Source organism: Solanum pennellii, chromosome 10 (genome assembly GCF_001406875.1).
Source record: "Solanum pennellii chromosome 10, SPENNV200".
Classification (NCBI taxonomy): domain Eukaryota; kingdom Viridiplantae; phylum Streptophyta; class Magnoliopsida; order Solanales; family Solanaceae; genus Solanum; species Solanum pennellii.
The window spans coordinates 79,647,082-79,662,306 of NC_028646.1; the positions used below are offsets into that span (position 1 = coordinate 79,647,082).

Genomic DNA, 15,225 nt, shown 5'->3' on the forward strand with positions numbered 1-15,225 from the left:
TCTCTCCTATCTTGCTTGTCTCTCTCCGTACGTATTTGACTTGAAATCTTGAAATCTGAAAGATGTATTCAAAAGAGCGGTGTACCTGGCCGAAACTCTAGTACGAAATTACTATATTGTAATACAATAGGTAACTATTTCGAGCTATAGAGTAAAGTAGTATTTGATGATAGGATTATTGGTATAATTAGATTTAAAAAAAGAAGTATATGAACTAGTTCTTATACAAGAGGTTGAGAAGGGAAACAAAATCAATGGCATGCATAAACATAGTAGCAACATATTCACAGCTCTATGGTAGTAAAATGAGTGATATGCCTTAAGAGGATCTCCTACTTGATTGCTTCAAATATCATTATCCAGGCCAGAAATATTGACGTCTCCATCGGTGTTGTTTGGTTTAGGAGGATGAGATTCGATGGGTATACCACGTCTCTCAGGTGAGGATGATCGGTCATCATCAAAGACGCGAGGAATACTGAATGCACCAAAGAAGCCATTCTTTATCTCCTCAGCTGCTTCAAAGAAACGATCAAGTTCACTGAAGAAGCTTCGTTCAATATTCTCAATATCACTACGCAGCCCAGGGAAGTCAAAAGGCACACTTGACTCTATAGAATGTGAATCATTTGTCATTTGGTCCGTGACATCTTCCTCTGAGTATTCTTTATTAGACTCCACTATCTCAGAAGGCCTGACAAAAAGCAACAAGTTAGCAACAACTCGAACAATCACCACTACTAAATGCACAGTAGTTTCATATTTAGCATCAGACCCCAACCTCCACCCACCCCCAAAAGAAAAAATAACCAAAGACGAAATGACCTTGCTCATGGCATCACAAGTTTGACTTTGATCAACAAGAAGCTATTCAGTGATGTGCGTTCCACGTTACTATAAGACAAAGTAACAGCCTAGCATCTTCTTATAAACTAAACAGTGTTCTTTAGATATCAGGTCAGAATTGCTTAAAACTGCAAATACTCGTTTATATGTCCTTCCATTGTAATTTTATTGCGTCTGTAACTATGTGGTCTTTATATGTCTGAATAAACTAAGCAGTACCTGCTTCATAATAATGAACTATCCTATTCTCCCCCACGCAGTATCTTTCACTCGCTAACTGCAATTTGGAATCAAAAAACATGTCATGACCAAACAGATAAGTCCCTTCTTAGATAAACCAGCAGTTATACTTCAGGGATACGTGAACAGAGGATTAACTAATTGGCCTACCCCCGTCAATTTAAGTTTCCCCTTAACTCATAAAATAGAATAGACTGTTGACTTTGTTGGAAGAATCAAAACATTATATAAGTCATAGGTTAGGATTTCTAATAGTGGCAAGGAAGCGATGAAATGCATCTAATGGATATTCACCACAACAGAATCACATTCTAACTTTTATTATACCCTTAATTGTGTGTTATGTAGCAGACGTAATCAAGTAGAAATGTCTTACGTTTTAGAAAGCCTTTCCTAATCAGTCCAGAAATCCTCTATCCTATTTTTTTGCTCACATAGGGATGGATTCTCCAGTCCAACAAAAGAATCAACAAAATAACACCTCATTCTCTGTGTGCTCTTTCGAATGACTACATAGAGAGAGGTAAAAGGCCATGGAGGAAGACAACATGCTTATGGGTAATTATCCTAGATAAATATTTGTACTTCCAACGCAAATGCAAACTAGAAGGTACCACCAACTACCAACTCATAATGGTGCAAATAAAACAAGAAAAGATACATACTTAAGATTCGCTAATAATGTCCCAGAATAAAGACGCACGAGATTCTTTCAATGAAAACTGAATTCTAGTTCTCAGTTCATCTCAGATTCTGTCATACTTGCACTTTATAAAAGCTAACTGTTCCTTTGCAACCATGGATTTAGCCTTCTTTAATTAGAGGGAAAAACCATTAGTTCAACACAAATATGCTGCAATCTTTAACCAATTTAAAAGCACATACAAAGCTGTAACCTTAAAATGCAAAAGTCAATGAGCTTGTTCATATCTCCAAGCAGGGTTGGAGCCTGATAGGGCCAAAGATGATCTGCTTTGACGGAAATTACACTACTATTTATACATAGTTAAAATAACATTTTATACATACAGTAAATGTTGAATCCCTTTTAGCTTCTTCGAGTGTTTATTATAGATATTTCGAACCGCTTAAGCAAAAATTTTAGCTCCGCCACTGTCTCCGAGCAAAGAATTATGTCTGATTAAATCATGAGTTGGTATGATGCTAAATGACATACTATCTATTTGAATAAAATAGATTAATTGTTAAATTACAGTCAATTAGTTTAATCCAAAATACAAAAGAACACAAATCAGTTTATATTAACGAAACCAGATCATAGGAAAGTGATTAAAATAGCTCCCCAACAATATTACTTCAAATAATTAAAGTTTAATGCAAGACTAATCACGAAAAATCGGATCATTGTACCTAAACACAATTAACAAATTATTTTTACCTCCCAATGCAATCCTTAAAAGTTTGCTCAGTCTTTTCGCACTTTCTGATGAACTTGCCGGGCTCAGTCTCTTCGGTTCGGCACCGAGTGCTCACAACCTTCCTGGTAGCGCACCGTTCACCGCCGTCACCATCGCTGCCGGAGGATGATCTAGGGTTTCCAAACTCCTTGACGGCGCTAAAATCATCGGCGCCGGAATGCTTAGGCTCGTCGTTGATCCACACCCAACCCATTGCTCTTCGATTTGCTTCAATTGCTTGGCTAACAATTCATGGATGTTTCTGGAACAAGGTGAAGAAAATGAAATGAGTTATTTGTATTCCATGGGCTGCTTATTAGTGGGCCGGCCCACTTTTAAAGTTTGTTGGTCCGATTAAATTTGGATTCGCACCGTAATATTTCACATTAAAGATAAAGAGTTTTCTAACAAAAGTAACTACGTTGACTTATTAGCTAGGGTTGATATACTAAGTATAATAGAATCATTACATTTATTGATTGTTAAATCATGCACATGAATTAAAAGATTGTATTCAACTTAAATGCAATCATCGAAATCTAATAAAAATAACTTAGAGTATAAGACAATCATAAATAAAAGCATGAAACTAAAAGTAAGTGATATTCTACATAAACTGCTTAAAAAGTGTAAAATCATGACATGATTTAACTCCAACTTCATTAAATTAACGAGTCTCAAGACTTTAACGCTTACTAAATTTGTAACCTAAGGAATTAACGGTAATTCTTAAACATATAGTTATAGATTCATATTACAACTTTTGCAGTCTTATAAACTAACTTTGATCCTTAAACTTTAAATTATGAATTGAGATTACATCTCTTACAATCTCATGAACTAACTACGATTTCTAATTCCTAACTTCAACACGAAGTACTCAAGGTATGTGTCTGAACTCTTCGAGTTATTACACTTGAAGACTACACTCTTAATTGAGTTTATACTCACTGAACTAAGATTATGTCAAGACTCAATCACAAAAAGAACGCTTTATGAATAAACTATGTAATAAGACCATGTCATTTGATGTGTTTTTTCAATGTGTTCCTTCAGTCCACTTATAGCACTTGCGAAATTAATTTTTCAATTGCACTTTTTGCTTTGTAAGTACAAAGCTATTTTAGACGATTTCACCTGTATTTAATCACAATTCCTCATAGAGTTATTCTACATTTCAAACTTCACATTGACACAATTTCTTTTGATTTAGAGTTCTACTTTAAGTAAGACTCATTCTTCAATTCAAACTCCTTGCATCTTTAGATTTCTTCTTCAAATCAAACTCATTTTTCTTTTGTGTTTTAGTCGAACTCCAACTTTTCAATTTAACACATATACAAATTCTCTATCAATTCAAACTCTTTTGACCTAGAATTCTACTTCAAGTGAAACTTCGTATTTAGATCAAATTTTTAGAATTTTTTTGTGGTGATCCAACTCTTCAATTCAGCACATGTTTCTTTTATTAAGTTTATCACGAAATTATCATCGATTTCTTGATTATTGGACACTTGTCTTTATTCATTAATAATGGTCTTGCTATAAATTCAGCTTCTATATAGAAAAAATTAAATCATTATCGAAATCACAAGTCAACAAATTTTTTTCAATTTAGGTCATTGATTCCGATTGGATTCTAACAGCAAATGTTTTTTGAAATTTATGATCTAAATTATATTATTATTAAATGTAAAATATACTATTATTTTTACTTAAAAAATTCAGTTCTATAAAAGGTAAAAAAAAGGATATATAAATATAAGAAGAAGTATGGAGAAATTCAAATAAAAAAGGGATGTACAACTCCCTTTATGGAATATATATTAGTACTACTTTAAATAAAAAAAAGTTACCAATAGAAGTTTTTTTTTTTTTTGAGTATTTCACCTTGTAATCCTTTTTTTAAAAAAAGTAGGACTCTAGTTAATTTGTGCAGTCTTCTAATTATTTTAAAAAAATAATAAATCTGTATATTCCCAATATATTTTATAAATTTATTTTTAGAAAAAAAAAACTCCCTTCTATTTTTAGTTTATATATATATATACTAATTATGGAATCCTAGTAGTAAAAGAGTATCTCTCTCTCTCTTTTTCCTATTTGGATTCAAAAACTCCAACAAAATTACTTCTCTTTTCCTTTTCCTCATGGATTTGTATTACCTTCAACAATGGAGAAAACATTATTACAAGGAAAACTTATACACTAAGGAGAACCCAAAAAACCTCTATAAATTTAGTAAAATCAATACTATTTCACATTCTTTAGCAATTTTTGAAAATCACTTTTTTTTTTGAGTTCTTGATTATTCTTGTTAACATGATCACCATGCCTATAAAGCAAGAACTCATTGATTTAGCTGAACCCCAAATCACTACAAACACAACTATGCATAATATGGTTCCAGTAAATAATAATGGTTTTGATGATTTTCAAGAAAGTCCTATGAAAAAAATTAAACTTGAAAATCCTGTTTTTATTGCTCCTTTGTCAATTTGTCCATCTTATAGTAATGAATTGGTTGTAGCTTCCCCTGTTAGTGTTACTAGTTGTAAGCAATTCTGGAAAGCTGGAGATTATGAAGGTAAAAGGGAGGGTAATGGGGTTTTTTTCTCTGGGGCATATGATCAAACAGTTGGTATGGATCATGTAAGAGTTCATCCTAAGTTCTTGCATTCGAATGCTACTAGTCATAAGTGGGCATTGGGTGCTTTTGCTGAGCTTTTGGATAATGCAATGGATGAGGTTTGTAATGGTGCTACGTATGTTAGCGTAGACGTGATGGATAACAAGAAAGATAAAGGGAGTAAGATGTTGTTAGTTGAAGATAATGGTGGTGGAATGACACCTGATAGGATGAGGCAATGTATGTCTCTTGGGTATTCAGCGAAAAGTAAGTTAGCAAACACGATAGGTCAATATGGAAACGGTTTCAAGACGAGTAGTATGAGGCTAGGGGGTGATGTGATTGTGTTTTCGCGGGGGAGAGATAGAGCAACGAACATGTTGACACAGAGTGTTGGAATGTTGTCGTATACGTTTTTGAGAAGTACTGGGAAAGAAGATATTGTTGTTCCTATGATTGATTTTGTTAAGAGGGGAGGAACGTGGGAGATGTTGGTTCGGTCTTCAGCTGATGTTTGGAAAAGGAATTCAGAGACTATAGTGCAATGGTCTCCTTATGAGAGTGCAAATGATCTATTCCAGCAGTTTGAATTATTGAAAGGTGATCAAGGGACGCGAATTATCATATACAATCTTTGGGAGGACGAAGAAGGAGGCACGGAGCTTGATTTTGATACTGATCCACATGACATTCAAATCAGGGGTGTTAGTCGAGATGAAAAGAAGATTGAAATGGCGAAAGAATATCCTAACTCGAGGCACTTTCTAACTTATCAGCATTCTTTAAGGAGTTATGCTTCGATTTTGTATTTGAGGCTTGCTCCTGGATTTCGGATAATTTTGAGGGGGAAAGATGTTGAACATCATAATTTGGTAAATGACATGATGTTTTCTGAGGAGATCACATACAGACCACAATCCGTTGGTTACGAATCGTTTGTGGCTACAGGAACTATTGGTTTTGTGAAAGATGCAAAACATCATATTGATATTCAAGGTTTCAATGTTTATCACAAGAATAGGCTTATTAAGCCTTTCTGGAGGGTCTGGAATGCTGCGGGAAGTGATGGTCGCGGTGTGATAGGCGTCTTAGAGGCTAATTTTGTGGAACCAGCTCATGATAAACAGGGGTTTGAGCGCACAATTGTCCTTGCCAGACTCGAGGCACGCCTACAATTTATACAGAAGAAGTATTGGTCTTCAAACTGCCATTTCATTGGTTATGCTAAGCGCCGCAATGTAAAGAACACTGCTGTCTCTCCAGATCAGGAACAACCAAACGCCGGGCACACAACCTGTAATGATGATGGATCTAATTTGAAATCGTCCAGAGTAGAACGCGAGAGGGGACCAGTTCATTCTTCAATAAAGGACAGTCCGGTGCATGAAACATCCCAGGTGTATGTAGGGTCCAGGAAAGTGACCCAGCCAGTTCAGTTATCAGTACAAGCAAATCAAAATCCATTTATCTCCAACGTCAGCCGCAGAACGTGTCATGATGATACATCTAAATCAAAACCCACTGTAGGAGAACACGAGAAAACGGTACAAGTTCATTCTTCAGTACAAGAAAGAAATCAAACTATGTCTGGAGATCAAACTCAGCAAGTGTGTAGACTGAATAGGCAACCTGATGAAACGCAAGAAAACGCTTCTGTACCTGAAAGAAAATCAGGTTACCCATTTATCTCCAACTCCGGCTACACAACATGTCATTATGATACATCTAAATCAAAATCCATTGAACACGAGAACACGGTACCAGTTCATTCTTCAGTACAAGAAAGAAATCAAACTATGGTTGGAGATCAAACTCAGCAAGCGTCAAAATCAACTAGGCAAACTCTGGGAAATTCAGTTGTGAAGATGGAAGATACTATGCCCGATGACATGAGAGTAGAGAGTAGTAGTACTAAGAATAGTTTACAACAGGTTTTGCATCGTTTGCAGCAGGAAAGAGCCAGGAGTGAGAGTCTAGCTCGCATGCTTTTAGAAGTAAAAGCACGAGCGGCTAAGGAAGAACAGAGTATAAGGCAGCAAGAGAGAGCAAGGAGTGAGACTCTAGCTCGCATGCTTATAGAAGAAAGAGCAAGGGCAGCTAAGGAAGAACAGAGTTTAAGGAGCAAATTAAAGGATGCTTCTGTTATCACACAAGATCTGCTCAACAAAGTGAGGCTGCTAGAAAGTAGCAGGATGATTGTTTCCTGCAAAAGTGAGCGTTAACGTTGAGAAGTGACACAAAATATGCAGCTAAGGAACAACCGATGCACACTTCAAAGATCTGGCTATAGCAAATCCATTCAATATCAACATATACCTTAGATTTACTTTTTCTATTTTTCCTATGGATGTAGTTGCTTCTCTTGGCAACAGTTCTGTTTGATTTTCTCAGTTTTGGATTATCAATACAAATATATATTCACAACTCAAATTCCAGATGACATGTTCATTAAATTTCGTATTTGCAGCTAAACTTAAATGAAGTTCTCACATTTTTGCTTCATATCCATATGTTGTACAAAAGAGAACGAAAACTCAACCGGTTATAACACTCGAGTAACAAGATATTGTTTTACATGCAGGTCTCACATTTCAACTGTAGATATTGTATTGCACAGAACACTGCTTGTGTTGATCTTCATTTCTCACAATATCTTCTACTCTCCCTTAAATAATTTTCCTCACTTTTAAGCAACATTTTCTTGGTATTTTTCTAGTTTTTCTTTCACCGAGCTCCTTCTCATGGATGCTATCCTCATAGGCAACCGTCACATTGTCCTCCTTCAATAACTTCTCCATTGTTTTCCCTGTTGTTGCTTCATCTGTTGAAGAGCATAGAGCGATGTGATGTGCCTCATCACCACGAATTGCAGCATAAACATCTGGTGATGCTGGAGCAATCTTGTTATGGGGTGGTTCCCTTGTGCACAAACTAGAACTCGTGCACCTAAAGAAAAAATTATACTTGAGAAGTTAGAATAAGGATTTTCTCAGTTATAGAAGAAGTTACTTAGCATATGATCCAAAGGAATGCAGACTTTTTAAAGGGTGTGAGTTAAACCGACGTTGCTCAGACTCTCCGGAAATGTTGTCACACTCATGTCGGATCCTTAAGAAATTCATTATTTCTGGAGGATCCAATACACACTTGTAGGCATTCTTGAAGAGTCCGAACAACATAGCTAGATTATAAGTTAAAACTATTTTTCGTGTTCACCAATCTTTCCTACCTGGAACAAGAGCTATTTCTGTTTTCATAAGAGGTTGCTTCTCTAAATTCCTGTTTGGGTATTACACCAAAATCTCCGACGTTTCTACCATCCTTATCAGCTTCTGATGATTTTGAATCTTGTAGACTGTATATCTCCCCTTCTACTGATATGTTAGTTTCTGGAACTGTCCTAATTTCGAGGTTACATCCATATTCCCTTATGATAGAAATAGCCTTATCCAAAGTTCTTAAAGCTTGTTTGACCTCAGGGCTAATACCAACATTCTCGTGCTTGCTCGGTTTCTGAACAAGTTGATTGACTGGAGAATCATCTATGTACCTGTCATCCTGATTTTGATATTCCATCTTTTTACAGGCTTCGTCTTCAATCTCCTCGATTTCACTATGAACCTTTTCCTCGCGACATCTTTCATCATTCTTTCTTCTAGTTTCTTCATCAAGAGGAACTGCATTTTTCCTCATGTCTTGAAGTTCTAAAGGTATTTTATTCGAGTAAAGAGCTTCACGTATTCGAGCATACATTGGATCCTTTAGAGCCTTGCTGAAGTCTTCATCACCTTTAGCAACTGAAGCTACTTCCTGCAATTTACTTATAGGAGCATTAAGATATTGTTTATATCAAATTAAGTGCAAAAAAGAAATATCTCTAACTTGGCAAACCTTTTTGTAAAGCTTGAAACCACCTCCTATGAGCTGCCTCGCGACGAAATTTATTAACGCTGAAGGTATAAAATCCAGTTTAACATCCAAATTTCCTATTGTCCTGCAAATTTTAAAGTAGAAGAAAATCAAAAGAGATAATAGTAAGTCACAATGTTTAGTTCATTCATCACTTTGACTTTCTTATTTGCATATCTGTTCCTTAAGCTCCGTGGATACGTTCAGTCTATAACAATCAATCAATCTTAAACTAGTCGCGATCAGCTTTATGAATCCTCTGATCCATTTTGCTCAGTCTAAACAGTTCTCAAAATTTGACTACTTTTACGCTGACAACTGACCACAACATTCTTCGTGGAGCTCACATAGTCAAGTCATCAACCGGAGAATCAGTATAGCTCGATTGGTAAGAACATGTTCAATATCTCCTAACTAACATCTGGATACATGAGAAGTGTACGTTACCTGAAGTAGCTTCGATTATCAGTAACTTTTTGTAAAGCAAAACCTCCCGCAAGATCAACTCGTACTACATCCTGCACATCGGGTATCTCATCTTTGGAATAACAATGGGTACTTCTATCAACACTATCTAAGTCAGAGATCTGGACAAAAAACACATGAATACAATTATATTAAAGAAAAATAAGAAACGTTAACGAGCCTTATGGACTTTAACGTGCTTACAGTATTGGCAACCACAACTATAAGACCGTCTTGAAAGTATTCAAATGCAAATACATGTACTACAGCTTCCCTTGCTGACAATGGCCTTGAGAGCTTCGTTCTTTCTTCCAAGTAATCAAACAAATATTAGCACGTTTAGGAGCAGCATCAGAATGCGATGAATAATACAATAGGAGGACTAACCTTACTAAACATATTTGTTCACCAGTTCTGACCTTTTGCAAACATTGAGATGTCGCGATTTTAAAAGTTGGAATTGTAGTTTGTGGCCACCTGATAAGAAAGCGGCAGAAATGTTAGTCTCGACTACAATTGTTACCTTACGAATCACTTGAAATGGAATTTCAATACTCTTTCAACATAACAACTTTCGGAAAGTGCATAATTGAGCAGCAGTTAGAAATAATTCTCACCACTTTTTGTAGAGTTCTGCCTCCCATGAAATGCATAAACCTGAAATAGAACTTCTTTGCTTACATTAAGATTCAACATTACTAAATGAAGACGGTAGATATATCGTTGACATATATTAAATTTGGCTTACAAACGTCTATTGGGCCATCCACATAGCCTTCAGCTAGGAGGGTATGATAAGGAGTGCCTTCTGGTCCCTCTCGATACATAACACGAATCTCCTCACTGTCCTGTTTTACCTACAGTAATGAAGACATCTAGACCTTATGAGAGGGTAAAAAGAAAACGGAGAACCGGATAGTAAAAGTACTAATACAAGTACTAACAAACCACTGCTTGTCAAATTAGTTTAAACATAAACATTGGTGGCAAGGGGTTTCAAGAGTTAGTCAAAAGCAGGGGCGGAGCCAGAGTTTAAGTTACGATTTTGGTCCAAATTTCGTATTTGTGTTAAGAAATCCATCAAGTAACTTAAAAGGGACTAGAATCCCGAACTCATAAGCTTCAAATTCTGGCTCTGGAAAAAAAAAAGTGATCTATGTTTACAGGAAAGATAACATACTCTCCATCCATCACGCGATGCCTCAGAATCAGTTACTGATGCACTCCTCAACATGCTCAGGAAGTTTGCTACTTCCTTGGTTCTTCTATCTACTAGATTATCAATACATTCTGCACCAAAAACAAAGTATTATGTGCTTGATGTTATAAATTTACTAGCTATTTGATGACATATTATTGAAATCGACTTAGGACTGACCGTGAAGATCACACTCTGATAAACATACGATTTGGTTCTTGACAAGGGACTTAAGCCTATCATAATCGACAAGATCATCAGACGACAGCGTCTGATCCAGTCTACTTCTGTACTGAGAGATGTTACCACTGTCCTTCATATTGCATCTCCAAGTAAAAGGAAACAGTCCTCTAAAATTCATGAAAGACAAAAACTACAGTAAATGAAAATGAAGCACAAACATACCTACAAATGTCTGTAAATCAATAACTATACATCAAAGTTTTTACAAACAACAGATTTATCGATTCGAGATATATCTATGCAAAATGTACTTCTGTTAACATTCTACATTATGTCATTTATCAAAGTTCCATTGTATACAAAGTCAATACATACATCTAATATGGCTGTGTAAATCATCATACAAACCATTAGAACATAAAGGTGTAGTGATAATTGTAAATGATGTCTTTTGGCCCAAAGCAGACTATATCACACATCATGATAAGAGTAATTATTAATGGTGCGAGGCCTTTTTTAAAAAAAAAATACGAGTTTGATAAATAATAATATCACACCGCGATGAGAGTATCCCAAATCTTTTTTTCCACCAACACATACATAAGAAAACCAAATAAAATCACACCAACACATACATAAGAAAAGAGTTCATAAATAAAACATACCTTCAAGAATTATTATTATTATTATTAAGCTAAAAGTGTATACATGTTGATTAAAGTTTCAGCTCTTCTTAAGGCAGTAGAGTTGGAGATCTCAAGAGAAAATTAATGATTGAAATGATCAAAGTTCAGTTGATACGAGACCACCAAGGTGGATATCTAACATGGGATTTTTTTCTTTAATTTTATTTATTTCCAAATAACAAAGCAGAATTAATAAAATAGTAGGAAAAATAAAATGCAAACACATGTTGAGAATGTTTTTTTAAAAAAAGAAGAATATGGAATGTGCATCAAAAAAAAAAAAGGAGAATTTACAAAGACATATTTTTAACACATTTTTGGTATTACCAAGTAATATTCTTTTCATAATGAAAATGGATATCAGATTAAATGAATTATGAAACCCTTTTGAAGAAAGGTAAAGTAAGCATAAAGCAACCAACATTTAATTGTGGTGCAGTGGTGGTGACACTGTTGTATGGTTCGAGCCATGATCATAGAGAAAATTTAATTGGGAGCGTCATATTCGAATGAGTCTTGCAGTATACAATTTAAATTTAATCAGAGCTTCAATATGAACTCCAAACATCAAAAAAAAAAAAAGAAGAAGTAATTATATTACAATTATATAATATTCAAGCTTGACTAATTTATAATCGTGTCCAATGATTCAAATAATACAGATTCAAGTTATTGCATAAGGAATTCATTAAAACTTTTTAATTAAAAACGGAGAAATTTCATTTAATCCGCGATAAGCGAAACTTGTTGAAAACATCAAGGAAGTTGGAGTTTGAGAAAAGGTGTGTACTCTGGCAAAAATCATGGGAGACATGTACGATGTATCTATGATACAAACAATATATAAATAATGATGGTTACATAAAATTAAGATATTGATATCTTCATTAAAATTTTACTCATCATCTACTCTTAATTAATATCAAACAAGTTAGGGTGCGTAATAAATACGATACGAGAAAAATATTTTTCAAAATTTTCATGTTCAGTTAATTAAATTATTAAAAAATATTTTTGTGATTGAAATTTTATATATTTGCTTTAAGAAATTTATAAAATATGTACATATTAATACTCCATTTAGTAATATAAAAAAATAAAATTTTCAAACCCATAAACTTTAAAATTAGTTGATAGTTAAGGAAATCTAAAGATTTGAGAGAGATAGTGCTAGCTAAAAAGCATCTACTTTGTAATAAATATACTTTGAAAAAGATGAAATTATTCTTGTATAGAAAAAGTTTTATTAAAGTGAAAGTGGTGCAAAAAATGTGCTTGCAAAGGAAAAGTTTTAATTATATACATATAATGAAATCATATTTATTATGAACCTACTAATACGATATTTTATATTTGATCATTTTCTTGATAGCTCACGGTAGTGGCGGATCCAGGATTTTCAATAAGGAATTCAAAATTCGTAGAAATAGACATACTGAATAGCCGAAGGGGGTTCGACATCTACTATATATACATAAAATGTTATTTTAACCATTGCGAGTATATAGATCGTATAATTCTTCAAAGGGCAACTTTCACATATAGCAAACAAAAAATTCATATTTGTATGCTATAGCAAACTTTGCATAATTGCGCTCCATAGCAAACATAAAACTGTATAATTTGCTATACATATACAATTGTATAATTCGCTGGCCTAAATTGTATAATTCGCTGGCCTATTTCGCTGCAATTGTATAATTTGTTTTGCATACAGTTGAATCGAATTAAAATGTATGTATATTGCATAATTATAAGTGTATAGCAAGAAGATATATGTTTTTCTCGCTTTATACAAAAACAGAAACACAATATATACACTTCAGTTGTATAAAGCTAGAGAAAATTGTATCTCACTGCAATTGTATAATTCGCAATTGTATAATTCGTTGGCCTTTTTCTCTGCAATATTTGAAGTAAAATGTTTGTAAATTGTATAATTAAGTGTATAACACGAAGATATACATTTTTGCATGTGTATATACAATTTTCTCTCGCTTTATACAAAACAGAAACTACACTTCTGTGTATAAAGCGAGAGAGGCGAGCGAGAATGGAGAGTGGCGAGCGAGATTTTTAGGAGAGAGACGCTGACAAATTTTAGCTAATGTTTGCTATGGAGCACAATTAAATCAAACCCTAGCTATTCCATTTAATTTAGGTTATTAGTTTGCTATTATATACAATTTTCCCTTCTTTAAAACAATCCTCTTCCACGATAAACTATTGCGAGTATATAGATCGTAGAATTCTTTAAAAATATTTTTTTATTGTAATTTATGTGATATACTCTTTATTCCGAATATTGAAAAATGTTACACATATTATTTAAGTTCTTGAAAAACAAAACTATGGACTGATTTTTAAAATTAAACTATTTATTCAATAATTACTTTATTTGTATATTTTCTTTCATATAGTATAATTATTTTGGGCCTAATCACACACTGATCATATTATATGGGCTGAAGATATCTTTCACATTGGCCCATCATCTCAGCAGATTGGGCTTTAGGTGATAACTTTTGGTTCTCGAGAGTCAACTGTTAATTTTTGAGTAACTTTCACATATAGCAAACATAAAATTTATATTTGTATGCTATACCAAAGTTTACATAATTGCGCTCCATAGCAAACATAAATATGTATAGTTTGTTATACATATACAAAGAAACCAATTGTATACAAATCAATTGGATAATTTGTATATGTATAAAACGAGAAAGAGAGAAAGACAAAATAAAATTGGGCATGAGAATATTTGTATTGTATAATTATAAGTGTATAGGACGAAAATATATGTATTTGCAAGTGTATATACAATTTTCTCTCACTTTATACAAACAGAAACGTAGTTTATACATTTCGTTTCTGTTTGTATAAGTGATAGAGGCGAGGGTGGCAAGCGAGATCTGGGAGAGTGGCGAACGAGATCTGGCAGAGGGGAGAGAGGGAAACGAAAATATATGTATATATACAATTTTTTTTCTCGCTTTATACAAACAGAAACACATTTTATACACTTGTGTTTGTATAAAAGTGAGAGGGAGCGAGCGAGAGAGGGAGGGTGGCAAGCAAGAGTTTGAAGGAGAGAGGTGACGACAAACAGTTTGCTACAAAGTACAATTAAATTAAAGTGTGGTTATAGCATTTAATTTGATTTATCAGTTTGCCATTTTATACAATTTCCCCTTAATTTTTTAAGTTAAGCAGAACTAGATTAAATAAATATTTCAAAATTAAAAAATGAATTTAGATGTTATACGAAAAAAAGCTATAGGTTGCAATGTTTTTCATGTCAGTATGATTAAAAAACACAGTATATAAAAATATTGGTCAAAATTTACATATAGTTTGAATCTAGAAAATGAGAATTAGGGCCGGAGGAGCATATAGTCGTTGGTTATAAGTACGTCGAGACGAGTAGGCAGGGTACGATGGAGCTCATTAGTTAACAAATAGTTATCTTGATAGGTGTTATAGTGACATTGACAATTGAATGAATGTGTTTTGACCGCTCGTAAAAGTTCAATTTTTGGATAAATTAATAGAGATTTACTTGAAAAAAATATTGAAATTATCTAAAATGAGAATATAATGTATTCTTAGTGCAATCGATAGAAAAATAGCCTATTTTAAATAGGTACCTTA

At 33.9% G+C, this 15,225-nt stretch overlaps 3 protein-coding genes across 5 annotated transcripts; 1 reads left to right on the plus strand and 2 right to left on the minus strand.

Moving 5' to 3' along the window:
- Positions 1–157: 157 nt before the first annotated feature.
- Positions 158–2,784, minus strand: LOC107032154. The gene is made up of 2 exons (XM_015233730.2): positions 2,486–2,784; positions 158–694 (listed from the first exon to the last, which is right to left on the minus strand). Exons 1-2 carry the CDS (start codon positions 2,716–2,718, stop codon positions 346–348), a joined length of 582 nt encoding a protein of 193 aa, XP_015089216.1. The 5' UTR covers positions 2,719–2,784; the 3' UTR covers positions 158–345.
- A 1,806-nt stretch (positions 2,785–4,590) lies between these two features.
- Positions 4,591–7,586, plus strand: LOC107032339 (protein MICRORCHIDIA 7-like). The gene has a single exon (XM_015233932.2). It carries the CDS (start codon positions 4,827–4,829, stop codon positions 7,353–7,355), a length of 2,529 nt encoding a protein of 842 aa, XP_015089418.1. The 5' UTR covers positions 4,591–4,826; the 3' UTR covers positions 7,356–7,586.
- LOC107032341 lies at positions 7,571–11,852 on the minus strand. Of its 3 annotated transcripts, none has more exons than XM_015233934.2 (11): positions 11,554–11,852; positions 10,886–11,055; positions 10,688–10,797; positions 10,256–10,364; positions 10,125–10,164; positions 9,895–9,984; positions 9,712–9,811; positions 9,490–9,629; positions 9,025–9,127; positions 8,363–8,943; positions 7,571–8,079 (listed from the first exon to the last, which is right to left on the minus strand). In XM_015233934.2, the coding sequence occupies exons 2-11, from the start codon at positions 11,022–11,024 to the stop codon at positions 7,800–7,802; spliced, it is 1,692 nt and encodes a 563-aa protein (XP_015089420.1). In that variant the 5' UTR covers positions 11,025–11,055; positions 11,554–11,852; the 3' UTR covers positions 7,571–7,799. The 3 variants fall into 3 exon arrangements, with proteins under 3 accessions (XP_015089420.1, XP_015089421.1, XP_015089419.1); XM_015233935.2 differs by lacking the exon at positions 11,554–11,852 and adding an exon at positions 11,264–11,519; XM_015233933.2 differs by lacking the exon at positions 11,554–11,852 and having other exon boundaries at positions 10,886–11,243.
- Between the last annotated feature and the right edge of the window lie 3,373 nt (positions 11,853–15,225).

Coding starts and splice junctions, on each gene's coding strand:
- LOC107032154 (XM_015233730.2), bottom strand. CDS start 2,718: ATGGGTTGGGTGTGGATCAACGACGAGCCTAAGCATTCCGGCGCCGAT. Junction 695..2,485: donor TTTAAGGATTGCATTGGGAG/GTAAAAATAATT, acceptor GCTTTTTGTCAG/GCCTTCTGAGATAGTGGAGT.
- LOC107032339 (XM_015233932.2), top strand. CDS start 4,827: ATGATCACCATGCCTATAAAGCAAGAACTCATTGATTTAGCTGAACCC.
- LOC107032341 (XM_015233933.2), bottom strand. CDS start 11,066: ATGAATTTTAGAGGACTGTTTCCTTTTACTTGGAGATGCAATATGAAG. Junction 10,365..10,687: donor CATCGCGTGATGGATGGAGA/GTATGTTATCTT, acceptor TCATTACTGTAG/GTAAAACAGGACAGTGAGGA. Junction 9,812..9,894: donor GAACAAATATGTTTAGTAAG/GTTAGTCCTCCT, acceptor CTTGGAAGAAAG/AACGAAGCTCTCAAGGCCAT.